The sequence below is a fragment of the Nerophis ophidion genome, linkage group LG14 (genome assembly GCF_033978795.1).
Source record: "Nerophis ophidion isolate RoL-2023_Sa linkage group LG14, RoL_Noph_v1.0, whole genome shotgun sequence".
Taxonomy (NCBI): domain Eukaryota; kingdom Metazoa; phylum Chordata; class Actinopteri; order Syngnathiformes; family Syngnathidae; genus Nerophis; species Nerophis ophidion.
Window position 1 is genome coordinate 23,977,942 of NC_084624.1, and position 27,500 is coordinate 24,005,441.

The 27,500-nt window shown below is 40.3% G+C and overlaps 2 protein-coding genes across 6 annotated transcripts in view; one reads left to right on the top strand and one right to left on the bottom strand.

The window, feature by feature from the left end:
- Window positions 1-21,017, top strand: part of wdr47a (WD repeat domain 47a) — a 24,540-nt gene extending 3,523 nt beyond the window's left edge. For all 3 annotated transcript variants that reach the window (XM_061920198.1, XM_061920196.1, XM_061920197.1), the window contains exons 2-17: window positions 1,060-1,229; window positions 1,311-1,394; window positions 1,457-1,541; window positions 3,261-3,392; window positions 3,471-3,647; window positions 3,713-4,224; window positions 4,300-4,417; window positions 11,362-11,543; window positions 12,974-13,216; window positions 13,298-13,361; window positions 15,311-15,468; window positions 15,548-15,717; window positions 16,955-17,125; window positions 17,183-17,314; window positions 17,507-17,725; window positions 18,698-21,017. In XM_061920198.1, the coding sequence (XP_061776182.1) occupies window positions 1,072-1,229; window positions 1,311-1,394; window positions 1,457-1,541; window positions 3,261-3,392; window positions 3,471-3,647; window positions 3,713-4,224; window positions 4,300-4,417; window positions 11,362-11,543; window positions 12,974-13,216; window positions 13,298-13,361; window positions 15,311-15,468; window positions 15,548-15,717; window positions 16,955-17,125; window positions 17,183-17,314; window positions 17,507-17,725; window positions 18,698-18,840 (2,748 nt within the window). In that variant the 5' untranslated portion in view covers window positions 1,060-1,071 and the 3' untranslated portion in view covers window positions 18,841-21,017. The remainder of the gene's footprint in view (window positions 1-1,059; window positions 1,230-1,310; window positions 1,395-1,456; window positions 1,542-3,260; window positions 3,393-3,470; window positions 3,648-3,712; window positions 4,225-4,299; window positions 4,418-11,361; window positions 11,544-12,973; window positions 13,217-13,297; window positions 13,362-15,310; window positions 15,469-15,547; window positions 15,718-16,954; window positions 17,126-17,182; window positions 17,315-17,506; window positions 17,726-18,697) is intronic.
- Window positions 21,018-21,063: 46 nt separating this feature from the next.
- gpsm2 (G protein signaling modulator 2) overlaps window positions 21,064-27,500 on the bottom strand; it is a 25,303-nt gene continuing 18,866 nt past the window's right edge. For all 3 annotated transcript variants that reach the window (XM_061920200.1, XM_061920201.1, XM_061920199.1), the window contains 6 exons: window positions 25,568-25,697; window positions 25,433-25,509; window positions 25,181-25,360; window positions 24,953-25,112; window positions 21,545-21,735; window positions 21,064-21,480 (listed from right to left, as the gene is read on the bottom strand). In XM_061920200.1, coding sequence (XP_061776184.1) covers window positions 21,319-21,480; window positions 21,545-21,735; window positions 24,953-25,112; window positions 25,181-25,360; window positions 25,433-25,509; window positions 25,568-25,697 — 900 coding nt within the window. In that variant the 3' untranslated portion in view covers window positions 21,064-21,318. The remainder of the gene's footprint in view (window positions 21,481-21,544; window positions 21,736-24,952; window positions 25,113-25,180; window positions 25,361-25,432; window positions 25,510-25,567; window positions 25,698-27,500) is intronic.

Genomic DNA, 27,500 nt, shown 5'->3' on the forward strand with positions numbered 1-27,500 from the left:
TAAGTCTTTGCTGTTGTCCAGCATTCTGTTTTTGTTTGCTTTGGAGCCAGTTCAGTTTTAGTTTTGTTTTTGCATAGCCATCCCTAAGCTTCAATATATTCTTTTAGGGGCACTAACTTTTTGTGTATTTTTGGTTTGAGCATTAGATAACTCTTTACCTGCATGCTGCCTCCCGCTGTCGCATCTACAAAGCAATTAGCTACCTGCTGCCACCTACTGATATTGTAGAGTATGACATGGTTACTATGCCGAGCTTTAGACAGGACAGACACTCAACAACGGCACATTATTGGCGGATTATAATTACTGGTTTGAAAAACAGATTTTTAACGCTAGTGTGCCGCGGTACAGTGGTTGAAAAACACTGATGTAGACCACAAGGAAGTGTTTTAAATTTAGAAAAAAATAATAATACTATGACCCCTTTAATGCGCCTTATAATCCGGTGCGCCTATTGAATGAAAATATAACTTATAGACCCGCTCATCGGCAGTGCGCCTTATAATCAATCCAGTGTGCCCTATGGTCCGGAAAATACGTTAGTCGACACCAAAATAAACAATTTAGACACAAACGGAACCGTCTTACTCCGTCATTTTTAACATTCAACACGCGTGGGAACCGAACCCTTTCCTAGCCACCAATCAACATGGAGAACACATGTAAACAATATTTTATGTGCAATTAATTTTATTTGAATAATTTTTAAGTACAGGGTTTTTTCCCCTATATTCAAACACAATCTTACTGTGCAAACTGTGTAATGTTATATTGGCCAAAATACTAAATATACCTTCTTTGTTTTAATAAATATACAGGCCTACTACGCTATTGTAGTTTTATGATAGTACTTAAACAGCAAAGTGTTTTCTGAGGTGGTACTTGGTGAAAAAAGTTTAAGAACCACTGCCTTAAGGAATGAACCTACACACCCTATACCTGTCTCATTACGACGTGCCTGACCAGGCTTATACAAGCTCACCATTTTTTCTTTGGTGTGGTTTTAACTTGTGATTAGTTCCAGGAGTTCTCGTCATGATTGTGTGGATTTATTTGTAGCCGGCCGCCACCATGCCAGAGGAGGAAACTATCAACGTAAAGGAGGTGGAGATCATCAAGGTGATCTTGGACTTCCTCCACTCCAGGAAGTTGCACATCAGTATGCTGGCGCTGGAGAAGGAGAGTGGCGTCATTAACGGGCTTTACTCGGACGACATGCTCTTCCTCAGGTAGGTCTTTTTTATCCTGTCACTCTTAGTGACACTGCAGCTTCACACCAGTAGAGAACAAATTGGTGTGTTTTGTTTTAGACAACTGGTGCTTGATGGCCAGTGGGATGAGGTTTTGCAATTCATTCAGCCTCTGGAATGTATGGAGAAGTTTGACAAAAAGAGGTACGGGAACAATTTTTATTTATCAGTCAGTCAGTGAAAAATGGACTAATTCTCCCTACCAGGTTCCGTTATATAGTGCTAAAGCAGAAGTTTCTGGAAGCCCTGTGTGTGAATAACGCCATGTCTGCTGAGGATGAGCCACAGCACGTAAGTCAATGAAGATGATCTGTAAAACATAAACATGTAAAAAAACATCATCTATGCAACATTTTGAACCACCATTACATGTTATGTAGTCCACAATGGAGTGTTTTACATTTAGAAAAAAAATATAATAATATGACCCCTTTAATGTGCCTTATAATCCAGTGCGCCTTTTTTATGAAATTAGACCAGACTAGATCCGCTCATCGGCAGTGCGCCTTAGAATCCCGTGCACCCTATGGTCCGGAAAATACGGTAGTCGACACCAAAATAAACAATTTGGAAACAAACGGAACCATCTTCCTCCGTCATTTTAAATACTCGACACGCGTGGGAACCTAACCTTTTCCTATCCGCCGAGCCAATCAACATGCAGAAGACATGTAAACAATATTTTATGTGCAATTAATTTTATTTGATTACAGTGCAGAATATGCCCTTTGTGAATTATCTGCTATATTTAAATACGATCACTGTGTCAAATTAATTGCTTCTCACTTTAGAAATTATGCCAAAGTGTACAAAAAGTAATATAGAATGCACATTTTTGACATAATTTTATCTATTCCAGTTTTCAGCTATTTTTCAACTATCTACAGCAGGGGTGTCCATTATGTCGATCGTGAGCAAGCGATCGATGGTGGACGGTGAGTCAGTCGATCGCAAGCCAGGCATTAAAAAAATAGATCTAAAAATTAGCTATCATCAACTTCACTTTCGTCACTTGATTGACATTCACGGCACCCGAGGGTCTTGTGAGATGACGCTGGCTGCTGCAAAATCATTATTTAGAAAACATGACCGACAGGAAGGCGACAAACACTTTTTATTTCAACAGACTCTCCCGCCATACCTGCTGTCAAAACTCTTAAAAGACCGAATCCACAGTTCCCGTCTTCACAATAAAAGCACTGCTTCATCCTGCATGTGCTAACAAAAAGAGTCTCAGAAAGCTACAGAGTTTGCAGCCAATGTATTTATTGTAAAGTGTATAAAAACGAGTATGGAAGCTGGACATATGGCAAAAAACAACCACGTTCATGTGGTATCGGACAGAAAGGAGGACTTTTTCTCCTCCATTTGAAAATGTGGACGTTATCATCACTACTGTCTGATTCCAATCAATGGAAGTCATCAGGATCAGGTCATACACCAACTTATACTCTTGTCTTCATGAGAGAAAGGAATCTATATGTGTTAAACATGCTTGTATTATCAATAAACACCTTTTAGCTTGTTAACAAAAACGTCACTTTCAAAAATAAATGAATATAAATTATATATATGAATTAGGTAAATCCCTTCGACTTGGTCAACTGAAAAGTAGCTCGCCTGCAGAAAAAGTGTGGGCACCCCTGGTTTACAACAATTGTTAATACAACACCTTAATTTTTAAATCAATAAATTGTTCAGACAGTATTGTCAGAAATAGTCATGTTAAAACAATAATCATATGTTTACATAGGTCATAATACTCCTGTTTTACTACAAAAACACTACTCAAAGGTTCTCCACCAAAAAAAAAAAAAGAGTTCCTTACGCTAAAGCGCCAGAAAAAACTCCACTCACCAAGTTTTCGTTTGATACCATCACGCGTTATGGCATTATTGTGAAGACTTTGAAACCAAAATCTTGCGGTATCAGCCCTTGTGCACACTATTTTATGTGCCTTTTCTTGTATAACGTGGATGTATTTTTTTAAGTGTTTTGCATGTTTTCCAGTTGGAGTTCACCATGCAGGAGGCGGTCAAGTGTCTGCACGCCTTAGAGGAGTTCTGCCCCTCAAAGGACGACTACAGCAAACTGTGTCTGCTGCTCACCTTGCCTCGTCTCACAAACCACGCAGAGTTCAAGGCAAGCGCTCGCACGCTTGACGCCACTTAGCACTGCATGGCCGCCGTGAGTCGCTTGTGACTTCTCTCTCCGTGCCAGGACTGGAACCCGAGCACGGCCAGGGTGCAGTGTTTTGAGGAAGCCTGCACCATGGTGGCAGAGTTTATCCCCGCCGACCGAAAGCTGAGCGAGGCAGGATTCAAAGCAAGCGGGGATCGCCTCTTTCAGCTGCTTCTCAAGGGAGTTCTCTACGAGTGCTGTGTGGAGTTCTGCCAGGTCAGGTTGCTTCAAACCAAGTTCTGTCAGGAAAGGTGCCGGATGGTTTCTTGTTTTGTGCGCAGAGCAAGGCAACGGGGGAGGAGATCACAGAGAGCGAGGTTCTGCTGGGTGTTGACATGCTGTGTGGTAACGGCTGCGACGACGTGGACTTGTCCCTTCTGTCGTGGATGCAGAACTTGGGCCACAGCGTCTTCTCCTGCGCATTTGAACAGAAGCAGCTCAACATCCACGTGGACCGCATAGTTAAACCTGCAAAAACTGGCTACGCCGATCTGCTCACACCGCTCATCAGCAAACTGTCTCCCTACGCATCCTCCCCGATGCGCCGGCCCCAGTCGGCCGACACCTACATGTCACGCTCTTTGAACCCGGCGCTGGACGGGTTGTCCTACGGGCTGTCCGGCCAGGATAAACGAGCAAGCGGCGCGGACGTGGCACCGGGTAAAGGTGTCTCTCCTATGTCTCACTCTTTTGCCAACTTCCACTACCCAGGGAACGGTGGACAGAGCCTGAGCAGGAGCCTCATGATGGAGAGCTCAGACTGCCACAGCATCTTTGAAGAATCGCCTGAAACGTGGGTTTAAAGCACTCCTCTTCCCATTTTCAGCTGTCAGATCTCTTTTACTGTTCATTGGTTTTGTGCATGAAGGTCCAGGACGGAGACGCCTGTGGACAAAATGTTGAATTCTGGTGAAGGTCAGATTTCGCGTCCCGCCTCAGCTCCTGGGGAAGATGCACCTTTAGCTGACGCTGCTGAAAGGAACGAGGTACCAAAACTTTGGCTTGCATCATTGACCCAAATATAAGATCATATTTATACCGCTCAAAGATATGTCCGAAAAAGACACATAGATATAGGTCTTTGTACAAAACTCAAAACCATTGAAGTTGGCACGTTGTGTAAATAAAAACAGAATACAATGATTTGCAAATCCTTTTCAATTTATATTCAATTGAATACGCTGCAAAGATAAAATATTTAATGTTGGAACTGAGAAAACTTCATTTTTTTGCAAATAATCATTAACCTAGAATTTAATGGCAGCAACACAGTGCAAAACAGTTGGCACAGGGGCATTTTTAACACTGTGTTACATGGCCTTTCCTTTTAACAACACTCAGTAAATGTTTGGGAACTTAAAAGACACATTTTTCAAGCTTTTCAGGTGGAATTCTTTCCCATTCTTTCTTTATGTACAGCTTAAGTTGTTCAACAGTCCGGGGTCCTGCTTCATAATTTGCCACACATTTTCAATGGGAGACAGGTCTGGACTACAGGCAGGCCAGTCTAGTACCCGCACTCTTTTACTATGAAGCCACGCTGTTGTAACACTTGGCTTGACATTGTCTTGCTTAAATTAGCAGGGGCGTCCCTGATAACGTTGCTTGCATGGCAACATATAATAAATAAATAAATGATAAATGGGTTGTACTTGTATAGCGTTTTTCTACCTTCAAGGTACGCAAAGCGCTTTGACACTACTTCAACATTTACCCATTCACACACATATCCACACACTGATGGAGGGAGCTGCCATGCAAGGCGCTAACCAGCACCCATCAGGAGCAAGGGTGAAGTGTCTTGCTCAAGGACACAACGGATATGACGAGGTTGGTACTAGGTGGGGATTGAACCAGGGACCCTCGGGTTGCACACAGCCTGTATCTACAAACCCCGTTTCCATATGAGTTGGAAATTGTGTTAGATGTAAATATAAACAGAATACAATTATTTGCAAATCATTTTCATCCCATATTCAGTTGAATATGCTACAAAGACAGCATATTTGATGTTCGAACTGATAAACATTTATTTTTTTGCAAATAATCATTAAATTTAGAATTTGATGCCAGCAACACGTGACAAAGAAGTTGGGAAAGGTGGCAATAAATACGGATAAAGTTGAGGAATGCTCATCAAACTCTTATATGGAACATCCCACAGGTGTGCAGGCTAATTGGGAACAGTTAGGTGCCATGATTGGGTATAAAAGCAGCTTCCATGAAATGCTAAGTAATTCACAAACAAGGATGGGGTGAGGGTCACCACTTTGTAATCAAATTGTCGAACAGTTTTAGAACAACATTTCTCAAGTTATTGCAAGGAATTTAGGGATTTTACCATGTATAGTCCGTAAAATCGTCAAAAAGTTCAGAGAATCTGGAGAAATCACTTCACGTAAGCGATGATATTACAGACTTTTGATCCCTCAGGCGGTACTGCATCAAAAACGGACATCAGTGTGTAAAGGATATCACCACATGGGCTCAGGAACACTTCATAAAACCACTGTCAGTAACTACAGTTGGTCGCTACTTCTGTAAGTGCAAGTTAAAACTCTACTATGCAAAGCCAGACCCATTTATCAACAATATCCTGAAACGCCGCCGGCTTGGCTGGGCCCGAGCTCATCTCAGATGGACTAATGCAAAGTGGACAGGTGTTCTGTGGTCTGACGAGTCCACATTTCAAATTATATTTGGAAACAGAGGACGTGGTGTTTTCCAGAACAAAGAGGAAAATAACCATTCGGATTGTTATAGGCACAAAGTTCAAAAGCCAGCATCTGTGATGGTATGGGGGTGTAATAATGCCCAAGGCATGGGTAACTTATATAACTTATATATATAAATTGTATATATATGTGTGTGTTGTGTATATGTGTGTGTGTACATATGTATATATGTAAGTGTGTGTGAATTGATATGTATTATAAATAGATAATATATAGCATCTACGCAACAACCACTGAATTGAATTATATTATATATATTATTGTATTATATATTGTATATATATATATATATTGTATATGTATAGGGGTGGGACCTAATAAGTTTACTTCTTCCCACTCCCTTTTGAGCCAATCTTGACATCTACAAAAGATTAGTCACATGTAATGTTTTCAATGTAGGTGTAAAAATAATGTATATATATCCCTCTTTTGTATTTCATGTCATTCTTTTGTTTTGTTTGCATGGCTCAAAATAAACCATTCATTCAACTTACACATCTGTGAAGGCACCATTAATGCTGAAATGTCCATACAGGTTTTGGAGCAACATATGTTGTCATCCAAGCAACGTTATCATGGACGCCCCTTCTTATTTCAGCAAAACAAGTGTTATAACAGCGTGGCTTTGTAAAAAAAGAGTGCGGGTACTTTCCTGGCCCGCCTGCAGTTCAGACCTGTCTCTCATCGAAAATGTGTGGCACATTATGAAGCGTAAAATACGACAGCGGAGACACAGGAATGTTGAACAACTGAAGTTCTACATAAAACAAAATGGGAAAGAATTCCACTATCAAAGCTTCAACAATTAGTTTCCTCAGTTCCCAAACGTTTATTGAGTGTTGTTAACAGAAAAGGTGATGTAACACAGTGGTGAACATGTCCTTTCCCAACTACGTTGGCTAGTTAATTATTTGCGGAAAAAAATAAAGTTTATGAGTTTAAACATCAAATATCTTTCACAGGTGTGTAAGTTACCCATGCCTTGGGCACTAATACACCCCCATACCATCATAGATGGTATGGTTCTCTTCCTTTTTGGTCCGAAGGGCACAGCGTCTACAGTTTCCAATTTGAAATGTGGACTCGTCACACAACGTTGACACAACGTGCCAACTTCACTGGTTTTGTAGATTATCCACAAAAAAACAACAAATGATGTTCAGTGAATTCTCTGACTGATTCAGATCTTTTCTTCTCATCAATCACACACACCCGTGACCTGCAGACATGCTAAAAAAATATTGCTCATAGGTTGGGCAGTTTACGGTAATTTAATTTTAAGGTAAGATACCAGTTGTTTTCACTGATTTTGAAAAGAAGGCTATTGTTGTCTTAAAAATATTTGTCCAAAAACGAGTGTTGAAAATATCCTGGTGTGTTATATTCGGGTTTGTACAATTGTTGGACCAGCAGCTGCAGTGTTGTCTTGTCCTCACTGTGTTTCCTGCAGTGTCTACCTAAATATAGACGGCAGTTAATCACAGTGTGAGTCATCTTCCCACGGTGACTACAGCTTTAAACACTTGCTGTTTCTTTATTTTATTGAGGACGTCATGCAGGGTTTTTGTTTACGTGTATTATCATTTTTTTATTGTTTCTCTTAAAGGCATAATATTTTTGGATTAAGCACATAATTGAGTGCATTTCTTTCCTTTGAGGTATTTTTTTTTATTTCAAGAAACCAGCATTGTTCAGTGCATTTCTTGTCTACTTCCTTTTGCTTTTCATGGCCAAAACCAGGTACTACGAGATACCATTTTTAGTACCTCATCAGCCAGAATCCCAAGCAAATTGAAGCGATACTGTATGGTTGTTGTAAACCACTACTCGTCTCTCATTAGTCTCGTAACTTTGGAGGATACTTACGTTAGAATGACAAAACTAAACACATGTTAATGTAAATAGTTAGCTCATACTGTTGTTGTGCCTTAGTATACAAAATCCACAACCAGTGAAGTTGGCACGTTGTGTAAATGGTAAATAAAAATAGAATACAATGATTGGCAAATCGTTTTAAACTTATATTCCAATTGAATAGACTGCAAAGACAAGACATTTAATGTTCGAACTTAGAAACTTAATTTTATGTTGCAAATAATCCTTAACTTAGAATTTAATGGCAGCAACACATTGCAAACAAGTTGGCACAGGAGCATTTACTCCACTGTGTCACATGGCCTTTCCTATTAACAACACTCAGTAAATGTTTTGGAACTGAGGAGACACATTTTTGAAGTTTAATACTTTCCCATTCTTGCTTGATGTACAGTTTAAGTTTGTTCAACAGTCCGGGTCTCGCTTGTGGTATTTTCGGCTTCATAATGCGCCACATATTTTCAATAGGAGACAGGCAGGCCTGTCTAGTACCCGCACTCTTTCACTACAAAGCCACACTGTTGTAACATGTGCAGAATGTGGCTTGGGATTGTCTTGCTGAAATAAGCAGGGGCGTCCATGAAAAACATGTTGCTTGGATGCCAGCATATGTTGCTCCAAAACCTGTATGTACATTTCAGCATTAATGGTGCCTTCACAGATGTGTGAGTTACCCATGCCTTGGGCACTAATACACCTCCATACCATCACAGATGCTGGCTTTTGAACTTTGCGCCAATAACAGTTGTTTTACACTTTTGTCCGGAGGACTCAATGTCCACAGTTTCCAAAAACAATTTGAAATGTGGACTTCTAAGACCACAGAAAATATTTGCACTTTGCATCAGTCCATCTTAGATAAGCTCAAGCCCAGCGAAGCGGCGGCGTTTCTGGTTCTGGCTTTGGCTTTGTATAGTAGAGTTTTAACTTGCACTTACAGATGTAGCGACCAACTGTAGTTACTGATAGTGGTTTGCTGAAGTGTTCCTGAGCCTATGTAATGATATCCTTTACACACTGATGTTGCTTTTTGATGCAGTATCACCTGACGGATCCAAGGTCACGGGCATTCAATGTTGGTTTTAGGCCTTGCAGTGATTTCTCCAGATTCACTGAACCTTTTGATGATATTACAGACCAAGGTCACGGGCATTCAATGTTGGTTTTAGGCCTTGCAGTGATTTCTCCAGATTCACTGAACCTTTTGATGATATTACAGACCGTAGATGGTCAAATCCCTAAATTATTTGCAATAGCTTGTTGAGAAATGTTGTTCTTAAACTGTTAAACAATTTGCTCACGCATTTGTTCACAAAGGGGTGACCCTCGCCCCATCTTTGTTTGTGAATGACTGAGCATTTCATGGAAGCTGCTTTTATACCCAATAATTTTGAAACATGTTACAGGCATCAAATTCCAATTGAGCAAATATTTGAAAAAAATAAAAAAGTTTACCAGTTTGAACATTAAGTATCTTGTCTTTGCAGTCTATTCAATTGAATTAAGAATCAAAATGATTTGCAAATCATTGTATTCTATTTTTATTTACCGTTTACACAATGTGCCAACTTCACTGGTTTTGGGGTTTGTACACTTTGCTCCCCTTCAATAAAATGTGTCCACTTACTATCCCGCATTCCTCTCCATTGTCACAGTATAGCAATACTATTTGATATGGAAAACAACCACCCTAAACAAGGAATTTACCCCTCCCCTGGCCTGCTGCCCTGTACTCACACTGGTCTGCAATCTGCATGCATTCAGACATTTGTGTGCCATTACTTCTTTACATAATTTTGTAATACTGCAAATGCAGCAAAGCATGTTGCAGTTTATATTGAGAGATATTACTGACATTATGTTTCCTGTAAACACAGTATTAACCCAGGATGTGCGTGCGTGCGTGTGCGTTTTCTGGGCTTGGAGTGCAGTAGAGTGCGAAGTTGATGCTTAGCTCCCCATTTCCCCTGCTGTCACCCTGGAGACAAACCGAGGAGCCCTATGGGACATTGTGTGATCATCAGACCCCCTCCCCAGCTTCTTGTTCTAGCCCATTCCAAAACTGGCAGAGGGCCATATGCTCTCCTTTTTTTCCCCAAGGTGAAGACAGACAGGAATAGTTTGCCTGTCCTCAGATTCCCTTTTATGAAGTCTATTAACAGTTTTATTTGTAGACAAACAAAAATTGGTTTAATAGTATGTTTCATTTATTAAACTTTCCACTTTCTACAATCTTTTGTTGTGCATGTGTGAGGAATTTCTGTGTCCATTCATCTAGAACAGAAACACATTTTAGCTCAGGGTCCTAATTGAGGAACATCTATTCTCAAATGGGCCTAACTGGTAAAATCATGGCATAATAACTTAAGAATAAGTACAACTTCAGTTTGTTTTACTTGGATCAAAAATAAAATAATCACATTCTGAAAATGTAAATATGTAAATATTTGTAAATATTACAAATAATCCTCTTGACAAAACACTACAAAGTTGGCTGAAAATTCTGAGGAAAAATTGGTATCGTTTCAAAAACCCAACAATGGACACAATGAATTTAGACTTCATCTTGTTTCTACAAAGCCATTAAACTTTTAAGTCCCAGCTTATCTGGGAGTGAACAAAATACAAAATTGATAATAAATAGTAAAGATTCTTCTAGGTATCAAATACCTAATTTGTCAATTCCACATATTAATTCTGTGCTAACCCAATAAAGCATACAACCAGAGGTAGAAACTATTCATGAGCGTTGAATTACACTTGGCGTCCACTTTCCCCATTTTTGACAGAGCCATTTCGAGTTAATGAGGGTGCCAAAGCATGTTATCTTTGCAGCAGAAAACTTAAACAGGCAGCTTTTAAGTTTGATTTATGTCGAGGTGGAGGAGCCTCAACTAGTCTTTACTGTGTACTTCTTGCTTTGCATACTTGCCTAACAGAATTGCGATTGCGTCATACAGTGGACACATTCAGAACAGCAGTTTCTTTAATGAGAAATTGTAGCTAATTTTTATACTTGATAAACTTATCTCGCAGGACCGGATTAAACTTGTAGGGCTGTACCTTTTGACTCTCCTAATCAAAAAGAACATTTGTGAGGTCAGAGGTAGCTTATGTTTTTTTCTTACCTAAGAGAGCCGAGGCGGAGCTTGGATTATCCCTACACAATGTAGCCTTTGAATCATGTTCGACAAGGGTTGCAGCTGCCTTCCTCACGTGTGAACATGCTTTTGTGCTCCATTAAGTCTTATAAGCATTCCTCTACGACCATTCATTCCTGTGTCATTTATAAACAATGCATGTTATGTTTCTACCTGCAGCTGTGGGATTCCACGGAGAAGTACGAGGAGTATTATCGTCAGCGCCTGCGTGTGCAGCAGCACCTGGAGCAGAAACAGCAGCAGAGGCAGATGTATAAGCAGATGCTGCTGGAGGGAGGAGTGCAGCAGGAGCCACCGCCTGATGACATGCAGCACAGCCTCACAGAAAAGTTCCTCAACAAGTAAGAAGAACACTGACAGTTGATGAGCATACGTCAAACGAGAGCAGGGACACGTTTTTGTCCCATTTCACTTCCCCCGCAAAAACACACACCTCCCCCGGTGCACAGTCCACCATCTGTGAAAACCAACAGACTGACGGCCAGACTCATTGACATATTGAACATTTCCCCAGAGAATACATCTATTATTCACATGGTGCGCTGTTTCTCATTCAGTTCACTTGTATTCATGTGTCGACAAAGCACTGCAATATTAAGGCACTTTTCATTCAATTCAGGCTAAGCACCACATACTTGTACTAAAAACACAAAATAATCCACAAAGTCAGCAGTAGGCCTGCTATACACAAGTACACATGAAGCAACGTTTTGTTGCCGCCTTGCACAATAGGGAAAACAGAATAACTTAGAATAAGCCCCAGTAAAGGAAAAGTTGTTGTAGTTGTACAATGAAGTAATGACATAAGGCAGAGGTGTCACATCGCAGTTAGAAGCTGCCCTCTGGGGCAAAACATAACAGTGAATACTATCATTACACACTTTTTTATGCCTTTTATAATTAGATTTTCTAAAAACTTTAATGTAAAAAAAATATGGTAATAATTTCACCTCAAAATTTAGTGTATATTAGTGTAAATGGAAAAACAGTACTGCTGTTTTTATGGTTTAAAAAAGGCAGCTCAGTTGCCAGAATTTTTCTGAAAGGTTTGTTTTTTTACTGTAAATAAAAAAAAAAACCCTGCATTTTTACGGGACAATTTTGGCACCAACTTTGTTGTATTATTGTAAATGCCAAAACTGCACAACAGTTACAGTTACAATAAAAAAATTACTGTTTTTTTTTTAATTTAGAGAAAAATTTTACAATTTTACTGTGAAATCTATTGCTACTTTTACATTGCGCAATTTGATGGATAACTTGCTTTGAAATCATTATTATTAGTATTTATTTCTATTTAAAAAATGGTTTGAATGTTTGATCATATATTTTTGCATAACTACACAATATTTAAGTTAACATAATTTGCAGTTACTTGGAGTACATATATATATTTTTTCCCAAAATAGAACGAAAGAATACACTTAGTTAAAAAAGTTACCGTACTGTATTGATACATATTATTTCCAGGCTTTCAAGAGCCATGTATAATGAAGTGGCAGGCCATATGTGGCCCCTGGGCCTTGAGTTTGACATCTGTGGCATAAGTAAACATAGTTAAGCACAGTGGAGGTGGGCCAGGGGGACAACTGGAGGTAATGGTTTGTAAGTATGGTACAATAGAGCTAATCCAGTGTGAGTGCATGCTTAATTTACCTTTTATCCTTGGCTCTTTAAGTGTATTTACCCACCCTAATAACAGCACACGATCCTCATCAGCCACATGGCGTCATTGTAAAGAGTATCCGTATCGTGTGATATGTGTCCCCAGGTCCATCCAAAAGCTGGAAGAACTAAACCTGGGCAGGGAGAGTTTAGGAGATGAGGTCAAGTCTTTGGCCGAGCACTGTAACGGCAACCTGCCTTCTTCAGAGTGCAACAACAACCCTCCATCCTCCACCCCGGAGCACGACAGGAGCCAAAGGAGCGACGTGCTCAGCAGCACACCACAACACCATGCAGTGGGAGGCCGTGCAGTCCCAGCCCCGAGTGAATCCCCTGTTATCTCACAGAGGTCGGTGTCATGCCTTGGTTCTGGGCACAGGGTTCACAGTCAAATTCAATTGAAACACTTTCTGTTTTATGTCTTCGACAGTGGGCAAAATCACAAGGCCGGCTCACATGGTGACTCCCCAGGATCATTGTCTCGCTGTAAAGAGGTGCGTTGAGACTATTAGTAATGAAGAATAGAAGTAGTTTTATTCCACAGCCATTATGTTTTTCTTTAAACATTGTGGTAGGAAAACAGTGTGGGTCAATCCAGAGTTAGCGCTCATATTTGCTGTAAGCAAGAGATACATTCTTTGAAACCATTCCTTGTCAAATAGTGGGGTGGGCCCCCCAGGGAGGCGGGGGGTGCAGTTTAATACCAGTGGGAGTGCTTGTGACCTTTGGGATCATGCTTTTATTTTGGCTGTACTAGAATATGACAAAGCATATGTAGCACTGAAATTCACTGTGACTGGTGGGAGACGTGGAAAGAGTGCTGTGTTGTTTAAAAAGGATACACTGTTATGCAGAGGTGTACTTATAAAAAATCCTACAGAGAAATTATACTCTTTATTGTCGTGGTTGGAGAGTGTGGGGCGTGAAATATTTTCTTGTTCTTTTTATGGGGGCGTATAAAAAAAATAATTGAGAAGCAGTGTCTTAAAAAGGCCAAACAACATAAACATAACATCAATGAAATGTCACATTAATATAAGCCACAATTTTATAAAGATGACCAGTGATGTTGTGACAGCTCAGCATGAAGGAACTTTGGAGGCACTCTATTGACACCACTCATTCCGGCCTTCACAATAAAAGCGCTACACACTACATTCAGGCGCACTGCACTAAACAAAATAAGGGTCTCAGAAAAGTAACTTACAGTACATTAATTTTAACTAATCACTATAAATTTCACGGTATTGTTTTAATTAACTTTTGTGTTCATCCTCATGCAAATGATCGATTTGAGAGACATGAGGTGCTGTATTTTCTAAATGAGTTTTAAAGTAGTATCCCACCTTAAAGGGGAACTGCACTTATTGGGGGATTTTGCCTCTTGTTCCGAATCACTATGAAAGACATTACGACAGATATATATTTTTTAATGCATTTCAAATATTAAATAAATGCTATCAAAAGTCCGCTTACAATGGAGACTATTCAATTCTGCCTATAGAACCCTTTAAAAAAACATCCAAACACATCTGTTTGGGTTGTATATACATGATGGATGATATGCAATGTAGTAATGGGTACATTTATAACATTTAATATTTACATATTTTGATAATTTTAAGCATACACTGAGCATTTCAAAACGCATCACGACAATTGCTTTTGTTTTTTCTTCATCACTGATTTCTGCTCACTGCAGACCTTATGAGAGCCAACAAACATAATAAAACATAACTTACTGTACAAGGCTTGCTGTCATTAGAATGCTGACTGCTAGGATATTCATATATTACCATTTAGATGGAGAATGTCTCCTAATCCTAGTAAATTAGTGGGGGGTAAAAAAGAGCTTTTTGTGTCGTTATCGCCAGCTCCAGCTCATATATGGCTGTCAAACTTGTCGGAGTACCTACTCAAACGTCTTCTGTCCAGGTGAGATACATGATTTATGATCTAGAATAAACTTACAGGGAGCAAGGAAGTGAGGAAACAGCTGATAAGTCGATGATGTAAACATAGGCACTAATACTTGATTAATATTCAAGTCAAGAAATATAAATACAGTATTGTGTGCGCTTTTTGAATGGTTATTTATCTAATTTTATGGGAAGAAAAGTGGACCTCCCATTGGCTCTGCTGTAAGCGGACATTTGTTTACGTTTATTTCATATTTAGAAGTCTTAAAAATAAATCTATCCGTCATGTCTTTCATAATTACTGGGAGCGATAGGCGAAATTCCAATAGAGTGCAGTTCCCCTTTAAAATAAATCCTGTTTAGGTATTTTGCACATATAACAGTTTTATTGTTTTTGCACTGTTGCTGTTTGTACTCAGTACTAAATTATGCTGCAACATTTATGAACTATGACACTTAAAAAATATATATATTATCGTACAACATACCAAGAGATTCCCAGTCCTACTTTTGTCCTCTGACAGGGTGACAAGGAAAAAAGCTTGTTTGTGCCAGTACACACTCTAGAGGACACTCAGGCCATCCGTGCGGTCGCCTTCCACCCCTCAGGGGCACTCTACGCCGTTGGCTCAAACTCCAAAACGCTTCGAGTCTGCGCTTATCCAGAAACCCTTAACCCAAGGTAAGGTTACCAGACTGATGGACCAGACTTGATTATTATTTCTCTCCTTTTTAATTCCTCTGTTCCTCTGTTTTGTCAGTGGTTCAAGTCCAGTGAAGCAGCCGGTGGTCCGCTTTAAAAGGAACAAACACCACAAAGGGTCCATCTACTGCGTGGCCTGGAGCCACTGTGGGCAGCTACTGGCAACAGGATCCAATGACAAATATGTCAAAGTTCTTCCTTTTAGTGCGGAGACGTGCAACGCCACAGGTTAACACCTTTTTAAAAGTTTGACTTAATTTCTAAACCCATAGTAACACACACAATGCTGTAAAAGTAGTATTGAATGATAGCAATAACCCTCTACAGCACATCATTATAACTGTGTCTCCAAAAACACAACACATACTGCAGTTATGATCCGATATTGATATCTGTCGGCTATCAGCTATGACGGTTGCTAGCAAGCCAAATACTAGAGTCCGTGAACATTGCTCCAAATTATGGATTTTGATTGTGATTTATTGTGCATACAAAAGTAAACATTGACATGGGACATGATAAAACAAGGCAGTAGCTAAAGAAGGACTTCCCCGTTTGTCCCCTCTTTTATCACAGAGGCAAAACCCACCAGGTGAACAGCTGATTGAGAATGAGAATGTATTACCAATAAACAGTTAGCCTCTACAGCTGGGGTGCCCAAATTGCGGCCTGTGACTGGTTTGTCTTTGGTCCTAGGAACATTACATTAAAAAACACTAGCAAATGTTGGGAAAACCGCAAGAGGCACAATGAGAACAAAAAGTAAATACATATATATAAAATATATATACAGAACATACATATATATATAATATATATATAACATACACACACATATATTTATATATATATATATATAAACATTTATATATATATAGAAACATCTATATATATAAAACATATATATATATATATTAAAACATCTATATATATAAAAACATCTATATATATATAAATATATATATATATATATATATATATATACACACACATATATGTGGACAACTAACAATCGACAAATTAATATTATTTTCATTGACTGGGATAATCAATTGAATGTTCTGAACTTCTGCTTCCATGCCAGTGTTGTATTGATAAGAAAACAGCTGCACAAATGTCTGTGTGGATGCAACTTCCCAGAGACTTTATGAACATGCACCTGGGGATAGGTTGATTGGCAACACTAAATTGGCCCTAGTGTGTGAATGTGAGTGTGAGTGTTGTCTGTCTATTTGTGTTGGCCCTGCGATGAGGTGGCGACTTGTCCAGGGTGTACCCCGCCTTCCGCCCGATTGTAGCTGAGATAGGCGCCAGCGCCCCCCGCGACCCCGAAAGGGAATAAGCGGTAGAAAATGGATGGATGGATTTATGAACAGCACCTCTGCTGGTTGCAGCCATGTACTGCACCTGCTGAGGACCATACAGCTGAGTTGAGTACCTAAATGTTTCTCGTGTCTCCCCACAGGCCCAGACTTGGAGTTCAGTATGCACGACGGCACCATCCGGGACTTGGCCTTTATGGAGGGTCCAGAGAGCGGCGGCGCCATCTTGATCAGTGCTGGTGCAGGAGATTGTAACATCTACACTACCGACTGTCAGCGAGGACAAGGCCTGCACGCCCTGAGTGGACACACAGGTGACTACACACACTCCTGATGGAAATATGTGTGACATGTGACCTTTGCGTGTGCAGGTCACATCCTGTCTCTCTACACCTGGGGAGGATGGATGATAGCGTCGGGCTCCCAAGATAAGACGGTGCGCTTCTGGGACATCAGAGTGCCCAGCTGTGTGCGAGTGGTGGGCACCGCCTTCCACGGCTCCGGTACAATAACTCCTCTTCTTTTCTACCAGCACTAGGAAGGGGATTCATTTTTCTTGATTTACCTGACACGAGAAACGTGACAAATTTGGGGGGGGGCGCTATCTTCCTTAGCCACCAGATGGCAGTAGAGTGTTGAATCTCCCAAGCGTTGTTGATTGTTTTGTTTTCACCACTCCCGTCCGTCCCCCACAGGCAGTCCCGTCGCCTCGGTGGCAGTTGACCCGAGCGGACGTCTCCTGTCCACAGGACAGGAGGACAGCGCCTGCATGCTGTACGACATCAGAGGCGGGCGCATCGTGCAGGTGTATCGGCCTCACAGCAGCGACGTGCGCTCAGTCAGGTTCTCGCCCGGTGCACATTACCTGCTCACGGGGTCCTACGACGCCAAGGTGGTGGTCACCAACCTGCAAGGTAAATCCTACTGGATGATGATCAACTTCTCATTTCTACGGACCGCACACGTCCTCATCTGCACCTTTCATTTGTGGCCCTCAGGAGTGCCCCCGAAGTTTAAGAATCATTTGGTTGTTTTAGGTCCTAACATTGGTCGCTATGATCACATCAGATCAGATCTCAATCAAATTTGAAGCAGGTGAATCAGAGAGACCAGCAACACAAAATCTTCAAGTAGGGTTGTACGGTATACCGGTACTAGTATACCATCACAGTACTAATGAATCAAAAGCGACAATATACTCTGATGGAAAAGTACCGGTTCCCGAGCAGACGGCACATCGTCATGTCGCGACATCGCTGGTTTTACGAGCAGAGGAGCATGTTCAGCAGCGCGCACACAGAGTACTTACAAGCAGACAGTGTGTAGACAGAAAAGGGAGAATGGACGCATTTTGGCTTAAAAACTAGAGATAAAGGTTATAACACGCCCTCAGGAAGAGGTGCTTTAAGACATGGCTAACTAGTTAGCGGCTAATGTCCATCCGCTGTCGGCAGTGTTTTAGCTACTTCTAAATCACTAATCCTCGCTTTCATGGCGACAAATACATTATGTTTCTTACTTGTAGCATTATCACTGCAGGACGAGGAATAGCTAAACATGCTTCACTACTCACCGTAGGAGGATACAATAGCTCACCGGCATCACAATGTAAACAAATGCCATGGGTGGATCTACACCTGACATCCACTGTAATGATACCAGGTACAGGAGTATATCTAGTCAATACTACTATGATTACATCGATATTTTAGACAGTTTGAGAATCACTGGTCTGTACATTAACTTGCTCCTTTTAGAAGATTTATCAGTTCTTTGGTGTCCAAACGGAACACGACGGTCAAGTCTCGGCCTGCAGACTTTTGTGTTTAAGTGCTGCCCCCTGCTGACAGAAATGTATAAATAATGTTGATCATGTGTTGTCCAAGGTGACCTGACCAAGCAGCTGCCTCTGACTGTGGTGGGCGAGCACGGTGACAAGGTAATCCAGTGTCGATGGCACACCGACGACCTCTCCTTCCTGTCATCCTCTGCCGACCGCACCGTCACACTGTGGACTCACAACCCATGAGTACACACACACACACACGACCCTTAAGTACACGCACACAACCCATAAGTACACAAACACACATAACCCTTAAGTACACACAACCCATAAGTACACACACACATGACCCTTAAGTACACACACACATGACCCTTAAGTACACACACAACCCATAAGTACACACACACACAACCCATAAGTACACACACACAACCCATAAGTACACACACAACCCATAAGTACACACACACACACACACAACCCATAAGTACACACATACATAACCCAGAAGTACACACATACACACACACAACCCATAAGTACACACACACAACCCATAAGTAGATGCACACACTCGTTTAAACACACAACTGCTTCTGGATCTCACCCAACACATGAAAAGCACATGTTGCACACTGCATCTGTTGTCACGGCAACCGGCACAAAACACTGGAGCGCTAATCACTGGGTCACATACACACACACACATTCATTTTGAGACTCACACACACGTCACAACAGGTTGCATGTGCGTTGAACAAACAGGACCGAGCTTTTTTTCATCATGACGGTGCCTTTCTTCAAATTGTTTTAACACCACATTCCATCTTGTACTTCCGCTTCCGCATCTTGTAGTCCCGCTGCTTTGGTTTGGGACTGGTGTTAAAGGCCAACTGAAACCCACTACTACCCACCATGCAGTCTGATAGTTTATATATCAATGATGAAATATTAACATTGCAACACATGCCAATACGGCCTTTTTAGTTTACTAAATTATAATTTTAAATTTCCCGGGAGTTTCGTCTTGGAAACGTTGTGTAATGATGACGTGTACGCAAGACGTCACGGGTTTTTAGGAAGTATGAGCGCTGCGCACACACACAGCTAAAAGTCGTCTGCTTTAACGGCATAATTATACAGTATTTTGAACATCTGTGTTGCTGAATCTTTTGCAATTTGTTCAATTAATATTGGAGAAGTCAAAGTAGAAAGATGGAGTTGGGAAGCTTTAGCCTTTAGCCACACAAACACAACGTGATTCCTTGTTTAAAATTCCTGGAGGTGAAACTTTCCTATGGATCAGAGCGCGGTCAAGAGAACATGGATCCCGACCACATGTCAACCAGCAGGTTTAGGTGAGAAAATTGTGGTTAAAAAGTCGCTTCTTGCCGGAGAAAAGCTGAGCTTGTGCCGTCCATAGCTGCCGTCGACTCCCCTGAGACACTGCGCGTCAAGACACCCGTGGACACACACCTCCGACTATCAGGTACTATTTAACTCACTAAAACACTAGCAACACAATAGAAAGATAAGGGATTTCCCAGTTATCCTAGTAAATGTGTCTAAAAACATCTGAATCCGTCCCAATGCAATGCGTTTTTTTTTGTAGTCCGTCGCTATCAATATCCTCAAACAGGAATCTTTCATCCTCGCTCAAATTAATGGGGAAATTGTCGTTTTCTCGGTCCGAATAGCACTTTTTGTTGGAGGCTTCCATTAAAAATATTGTGAATATGTGAGGAGCCATCAAACATGTGACGTCATCGTCTGCGACTTCCGGTAGAGGCAGGGCTTTTCTCTTAGCACCGAAAGTTGCAAACTTTTTCGTCAAAGTTCTCTACTAAATCTTTTCAGCAAAAATATAGCAATATCGCGAAATGATCAAGTATGACGCATAGAATGGACCTGCTATCCCCATTTAAATAAGAAAATCTCATTTCAGTAGGCCTTTAAGTCCCTCTCTAAATCCACAACAGCCTTCCTAACTCTGCTGTTGCTTTGACGACGCGTCGCTCTTTCAAATGTTTCAAAAGTGAATAATCAGTGTTTTCTCTTTTAAGCCTTGCAATGACAGATTGTGTTTAAAGGGAATGCAATTTTTTGCTGTTCTATGGTAAAACCAGTAGGGGGCAGTAGTTGAATTGTTTGCAGTCAATGGAACTGTTCACATACTTATTTTACAGCCAGTATTTAATTTCTTGACATTTAATGCACTTTTTTTTCAACTTTGTTTCCTTTTTTGAAAAACATGTTTTAACAAATAACATCAAACTAATGCATAAATTGTCCTATTTATTTATTTTTAGTTGTAATTGTACAGATTTGTAAATGCTGGTGGCTGATGTATCGACCTGATACTTTAGTTTTATTTAACTCAAGCTAACAGATGTTAAATAAAGTGTCTTTTAACCAGACTGCCTTTCTGTTTTCTGTCCAAATGGGCCCAAAAAAGCCAGTTAGTAGCAGTGAGATATTTATTCAGTACAAAATAGTTACTGTATAAATTGTTAATATCATTCTTTACACAATATGTTGGACGTTTTTTTTTTATACTAAACTATAAAATCTATGAAGAGCGAGGTGAAAAAGGACAAGAGTTAGCCTCACAAGAGACATAAAAAGTGAAATGACATTCATGGAGCACAACAAGGTCCCTGATAGCTGAGAGTGCAAAGTTGTTGGTTCCAGAAACAAACAAACAAGATGATGTCACGTCTAAGTGCTTCGCTGTGCAGGCGCTGGCAACGTAACTCGCTGCTCGTCCATCCGTTTTGCCTGCGAGCGCATGATGAGGCTGAAGAAGTCCTCGTCCGGCACTGTGGGTCCTCGCGCTGGAGGAGGCGGAGGTGCGCAGCGCTGGTCGTCTAAACGGGAACCCTAAGAGTGTCAGAGTGAGACATCCTGTTAGGGAAAGAAGGAAACAAACTTTGACTTGTCCCACCTGACACTTGACCAGCATGTCGAAAAAGTCTTCATCAGGCTCCGCGTTGTCAGCGTTGGCCATCAGGTGGCTGAGCACCGCCTGGTTGCTGTTCTGGTTGAGTCTGAGGCCGGGGAGGCTCCCGCCTGCAGCTGAGGAATCCTCTAACCGCCGACTTTGGGCCCCTGACACGTTGGTGGACTCAGACACAGCTGCACATCACACAAGGTGAGAGGAGTTCAATGCTGCTCTGCTTTCAGGCTTTTTGTTGACATGTGCCATCTTTATACAACACTATTACTGCCTATTTCTTTCACGGGTGGACACCTGGAGGTAGTCCTGAATCCTTTTGGAATCTGATCTTTTCACATGTGACTGCAGTCCAAACACAATGTGACTTTTTCATCAGTTTTTCTTTAAGACGACCAATCTTTCAGTGAATCAATAGTCAATGTTGTACAAATAATGTACTATATGTAATACATGAATAAATGTGATTCTGAAGAAATAGCAATTGTTGAACAGGCATGTGATTTGACCACAACGAAAAAGACTAAAAAAATTTCCAGGGGTCTGGGGGACTCCTGGTTTTTCACCAATTTAACATGCTAAAATGAACAAAGACAGCACCATTTGAAGAAAATATTTTAGTGTTTAAAGACATGAAAACATCATTTTTTAACATATTTGAAATAATTCTATCATTACTATTAGTCAGATATTGTATATATGGGGTAAAAAAAATTATCAATGGTGTAACAGGTTTGCCAAGATTTATTATTATACAAAATATATTTTAAAGTTAAGACTATTAAATGATATATGCTATCAGAAAGTAGCATTAATTGGAAAATACATAACCACTAATAACAATTCACAGTTTTAATGTATATGCCTAATTGCCTACAAGTTTAGTTATAAATATACCAAACTACCAAATGTAAACATCTCATTCTTTTCGCCAAAATAGAATATATATTTACGAAAATAATTAAACATGTTTAGTATTGTTTACTCATATTTGAAAATAGTAAATAATAATAATGTGAGGACACTGACATATTAATGTGTGAAAATATTTACATACAAGATTGTCACACCACTGACTATTGTTTCAAGAGACTACATAAGAACATAATATTACAAAATAGTATTTATTTCAAATAAATTGTTAACTGGAATCAATAATGCGACTCTTTGAATTTCTGTAATTTCATCAAATATTTTCACGTGGCTTTTTCTTTTTAGAAAAACCCATCTTTTTTTCGCAAAGAAATAATTGGTTAATATTTAAAACAAACATGCGTATTTCGCAAACAAATATTTTTTAGCTTACCTTATTATTAACTACCCTGTCTGCAACTGAAGTCGGTTGTTTGGGTGGATCTTTCCTCTCCATGTCTATGGCAGTTGTCGATGTAAACAAAGGATGAAGTCCGTAAAATTTGCTCACTTTCGGTTGACATCCAAAAGTACCAGCTAGTGAAAAGTTCGTTTTCCCTGCTTCAAGTTGATTCATATGTTTTTGGCGTTTGGCATGTACTTCCAAAGCCTTGAAACCTCGTGATCCAAAGTCAATATTATCATGACACCACGTGCACTAAACTTTTTCGAATAAAATTGCCAAACAAAGTCGTAATTTCCTTCTTCCCAACAGTATCAGTGATTTCCCTTTCCATCCAGTCCCGTCGAAACTTATTTTTGACATGTTTATCAATTTATTTTACTCGTGAAGCGTCCTTTCTCTTGAGAAGCGACATCGTTTACATTTGGAAAATGGTGGTAATAACGTCATCATACATAACAGATGCCCTGATTGGTCACAAGGAACATATCAACCAATCAACTACGGCGTAATATAAGATACGTCTTGATTACAAAAGACACATTTGTTTTCTTTCCCCGAGATTAAAAAAGACGGAATTCCACCTTAAGACGGAAAATATCACATGCCTGGGTTGAAGGACCAGAATCTGCTTACATGTGAGTTTAAAATAAATCTAGATGTATTGTGTCTCCTCTACTTATCCGCCATAAAAAGATTACAACACTCCCAAATATATTACACTACATACATCATTTTATATTTTGTATTACTTTACTTTCACCTCAAAAAACACTAATTTCTAAAGTGTTCTGACTTTTTTTATTTTGTAGTAGTTACTTCCTTGGTCAACTTCTGTTGTTTTCACTTTATCGAAGTGCGCATGCAAGTGTCATCGAGGCCACATCGGGACCACATTGGGGCCCGTGCGTGTTTACACTGGAGTCTGATAAACATCACATGTTACTTGCAGTGTACACAGCTAGCTGGAAAAAAATCTGAGTTGTGCCTCTTTGGCCTGCTGTGTAAAAAATTGAGAATATCATGTTGGTTGTTCGAAACCATTCAATTGCAAGACACATCAGCAGGTGGCTGTTTCATGAAAAGCTCCACAAAAAACATTGATGACTCCAAAGAAGGAAAAGAGAGATGGGGTGTGTGTGTGCTTCTGTGTGTTAAGTCTTCATCTCTTGTTTAGCACTTCAAGTCGTGCTGCTTGCTGGATCTTCTTATCACTAAGCTTCTAAAACTTGCAGCTCAGACTTTATATGTATGTGTATATGTATATTCAGGCTCAGATATATAAGATTCTGGATCATCATTTGTCCCAATGTAGTGGTTGTTGGCTCTCACAAAGTCTGCATTGATTAGTGGTGTTCTTGTTGAAGGGAAAAACAAACGTCGTAATGCATCTGTGACAGAAATACGCCACCATATGCTTAAATGATCAAAAAACTGTAAATATGACATGTTATTATGAATGTTGCTACATTACATATATACTTACATTGTGTTTATCCAATTAATTCTGTTGTTAGCTGAATTTTGCTAGCTTTAATTTAGGAGTTAGAATGCATCAAAAAGTGTGTTCTTGTCTCACATAAGAATTGTGAATCTGGCAAGAATTGGAAGAAAGTGCAGCTCCCCTTTAATAGCTGCCAGTGGGAAAAAATATTATTTAAATCAATTGTGCGTGACTTAGTGGATTTTTATGACTGCTTTTTATTTATTTGTATTCTGCAATGTGGTATTTATCATCAATAACTGGGGCTTACATCATATGACTCCAGCATGTGTATGAGAAACAGCACGCTGTGATTTGACTGGATTATTTCAAGTCTTTCTGTATATTTCCATTACGCAGCCTGATGATTTTCATTAATAACTGGCAGAAGGAACAAATATTCATGAAATGTGTCCTGCGTGAGAAAAGTAAACTTTGCCTTTCAGGATTAATTTGACTGTTTCTGTTTATGTGTATTTTCCAAGATGGTGTTTATCGTTAATAATTGGTGGGAGGAGCACTGGATGTGTTAATTATGAGTCCTGCATGAACCAGGATGACAAACTGCACTCTCTGTGTGAAGTGTGTGCACAAGACTCACATTTCCTGATGGTCCTGGGTGGAGACGCAGGTCCTCCATGAAGAGATAACCTGCTGCCTTTCTCCCGAATGGAGCAGCGCTGGTCATCCATGCGGTTGCTCTGGAAACGGCTGAGCAGGTCGAAGAAACCTTCGTCTCCCAGCATGTCAGGACTGGACCGCTGCGGAGAAAACAATCAGTTTGTCAGACGGAGGCGGGAGTGGGTGTGGGAGTTTTCAGGTGTGCAACCTTGTGTGCTCCCTGGCTGCTGTCCAAAGTGTTGCTGCTGTCCTGCAGGACTTTGCTGGAGACGCCCGTCTTCAACTTCTTTCCACGCAGACGACTGACGAAGAACAACTTGGACGAGCTCTTGGTGAGGCTGGGCTTGCTGCTATGTTTGCTCAGGATGTCACTGTTCCACTTCTGAGCCTTCAGTACACACACACACGTACACATCATTAAGAACTACAAATAAAACAAGTTAAAGATAAACAAATTTACGTTAATCTTGTCAGGCGTGAGCTTCATCAGCTCCAGGTTCTCCATGCTGTGTCTCCTGCTCATCCTGGGCCTCGCCCCTGTCCAACAAGCACGTTATTATGAAGGCTGCTCTTATTTAGAGTTGAAATATCTCACCTAGTGTTTTGTAGTCCATGACTTTGTTCTCCGACAAGGTGGAGTTATTAGTGCTGTAGCTCAGACCCAACACGGTCTGCAGGTCGGACACGTTCATACGAGCCGTCAGCTCGCCGCTCCTGTCTCCAGTCTGATGGCAAGACACACATTATACATCATGTGCTATTTCTATTTACAAAGGAAATGCTTCCAGAGGGGTGATCTCCGCAACACATTATTGCTGTCTATTCATTATGTGTGTTTATTTGAGTTAAGGCCTTAACTCATGTGATGAAACACTAAAATTAATCATGTATAAACGCAGATTAATTTACTTTGAGGACACATGCTCCATTTTCTGAACCACACAAGTGGTTACTTGAAGAGCGGCGTGGGTTGGTAAGTGAGAAGATGAGGGAGTAGTGAGTGATAAATTCCATTTCAAAAGGATGGGACTTTAGATAAAAAGCAAAGTCATTTGCAACAAGTTTTAAATACCGTATTTTTCGGACTATAAGTCACAGTTTTTTTCATAGTTTGGCCAGGGGTGCGACTTATACTCAGGATTGACTTATGTGTGAAATTATTAACACGTAGCCTTAAAATATTAAATATTATAAGAGACTAGACGTATAAGATTTCATGGGATTTAGCGATTAGGAGTGACAGATTGTTTGGTAAACGTATAGCATGTTCTATATGTTATAGTTATTTGAATGACTCTTACCATAATATGTTACGTTAACATACCAGGCACCTTCTCAGTTGGTTATTTATGCGTCATATAACGTACACTTAATCAGGTTGTTGTTCACTATTCTTTATTTATTTTAATATTGCCTTTCAAATGTCTATTCTTAGTGTTGGATTTTATCAAATACATTTCCCACAAAAATGCGACTTATACTCCAGTGCAACGTATATAGGTTTTTTTCCTTTTTTAGTATGCATTTTCGGCAGGTGCGACTTATACTCGGAAAAATAAGGTAGCTTCTAAAAGCAAAACGCCTCGGTAAGGCAGCTGTTTGCAAAAATGTTATTCATACATCGTTGACCCTGGAACAGATTCATAAAAAAATGCAAATTGCGCACTTTTTCAATTCAATATATAACTTACATAGTCTTGACAATGTCTTTGTAAACATTGCATATATTTTTAAATGTATGTGATACTAAAATATAAATAAAATATGTGTAATATATATATATATATATATGTGTGTATGTATGTATATATGTGTATGTATATATATGTACATATATATATACACAAACCTTAAATAAAGTACTATCCAATCTAATCTAAACCCTGTTTCCATGAGTTGGGAAATTGTGTTAGATGTAAATATAAACGGAATACAATGATTTTCAAATCATTTTCAACCCATATTCAATTGAATGCACTACAAAGACAAGATATTTGATGTTCAAACTCCATCCATCCATCCATCCATCTTCTTCCGCTTATCCGAGGTCGGGTCGCGGGGGCAGCAGCCTAAGCAGGGAAGCCCAGACTTCCCTCAACTCCCAAGCCACTTCGTCCAGCTCCTCCCGAGGGATCCCGAGGCATTCCCAGGCCAGCCGGGAGACATAGTCTTCCGAACGTGTCCTGGGTCTTCCCCGTGGCCTCCTACGGGTCGGACGTGCCCTAAACACCTCCCTAGTGAGGCGCTAGGGTGGCATCCTGACCAGATGCCCAAACCACCTCATCTGGTTCCTCTCGATGTGGAGGAGCAGCGGCTTTACTTTGAGTTCCTCCCGGATGACAGAACTTCTCACCCTATCTCTAAGGGAGAGCCCCGCCACCCGGCGGAGGAAACTAATTTCGGCCGCTTGTACCCGTGAGTTTGTCCTTTCGGTCATCTTTGTCTGATCCCTCACTGTTCAAACTCATAAACTTTTTTTTGATTTTTTGCAAATAATAATTAACTTAGAATTTCATGGCTGCAACACG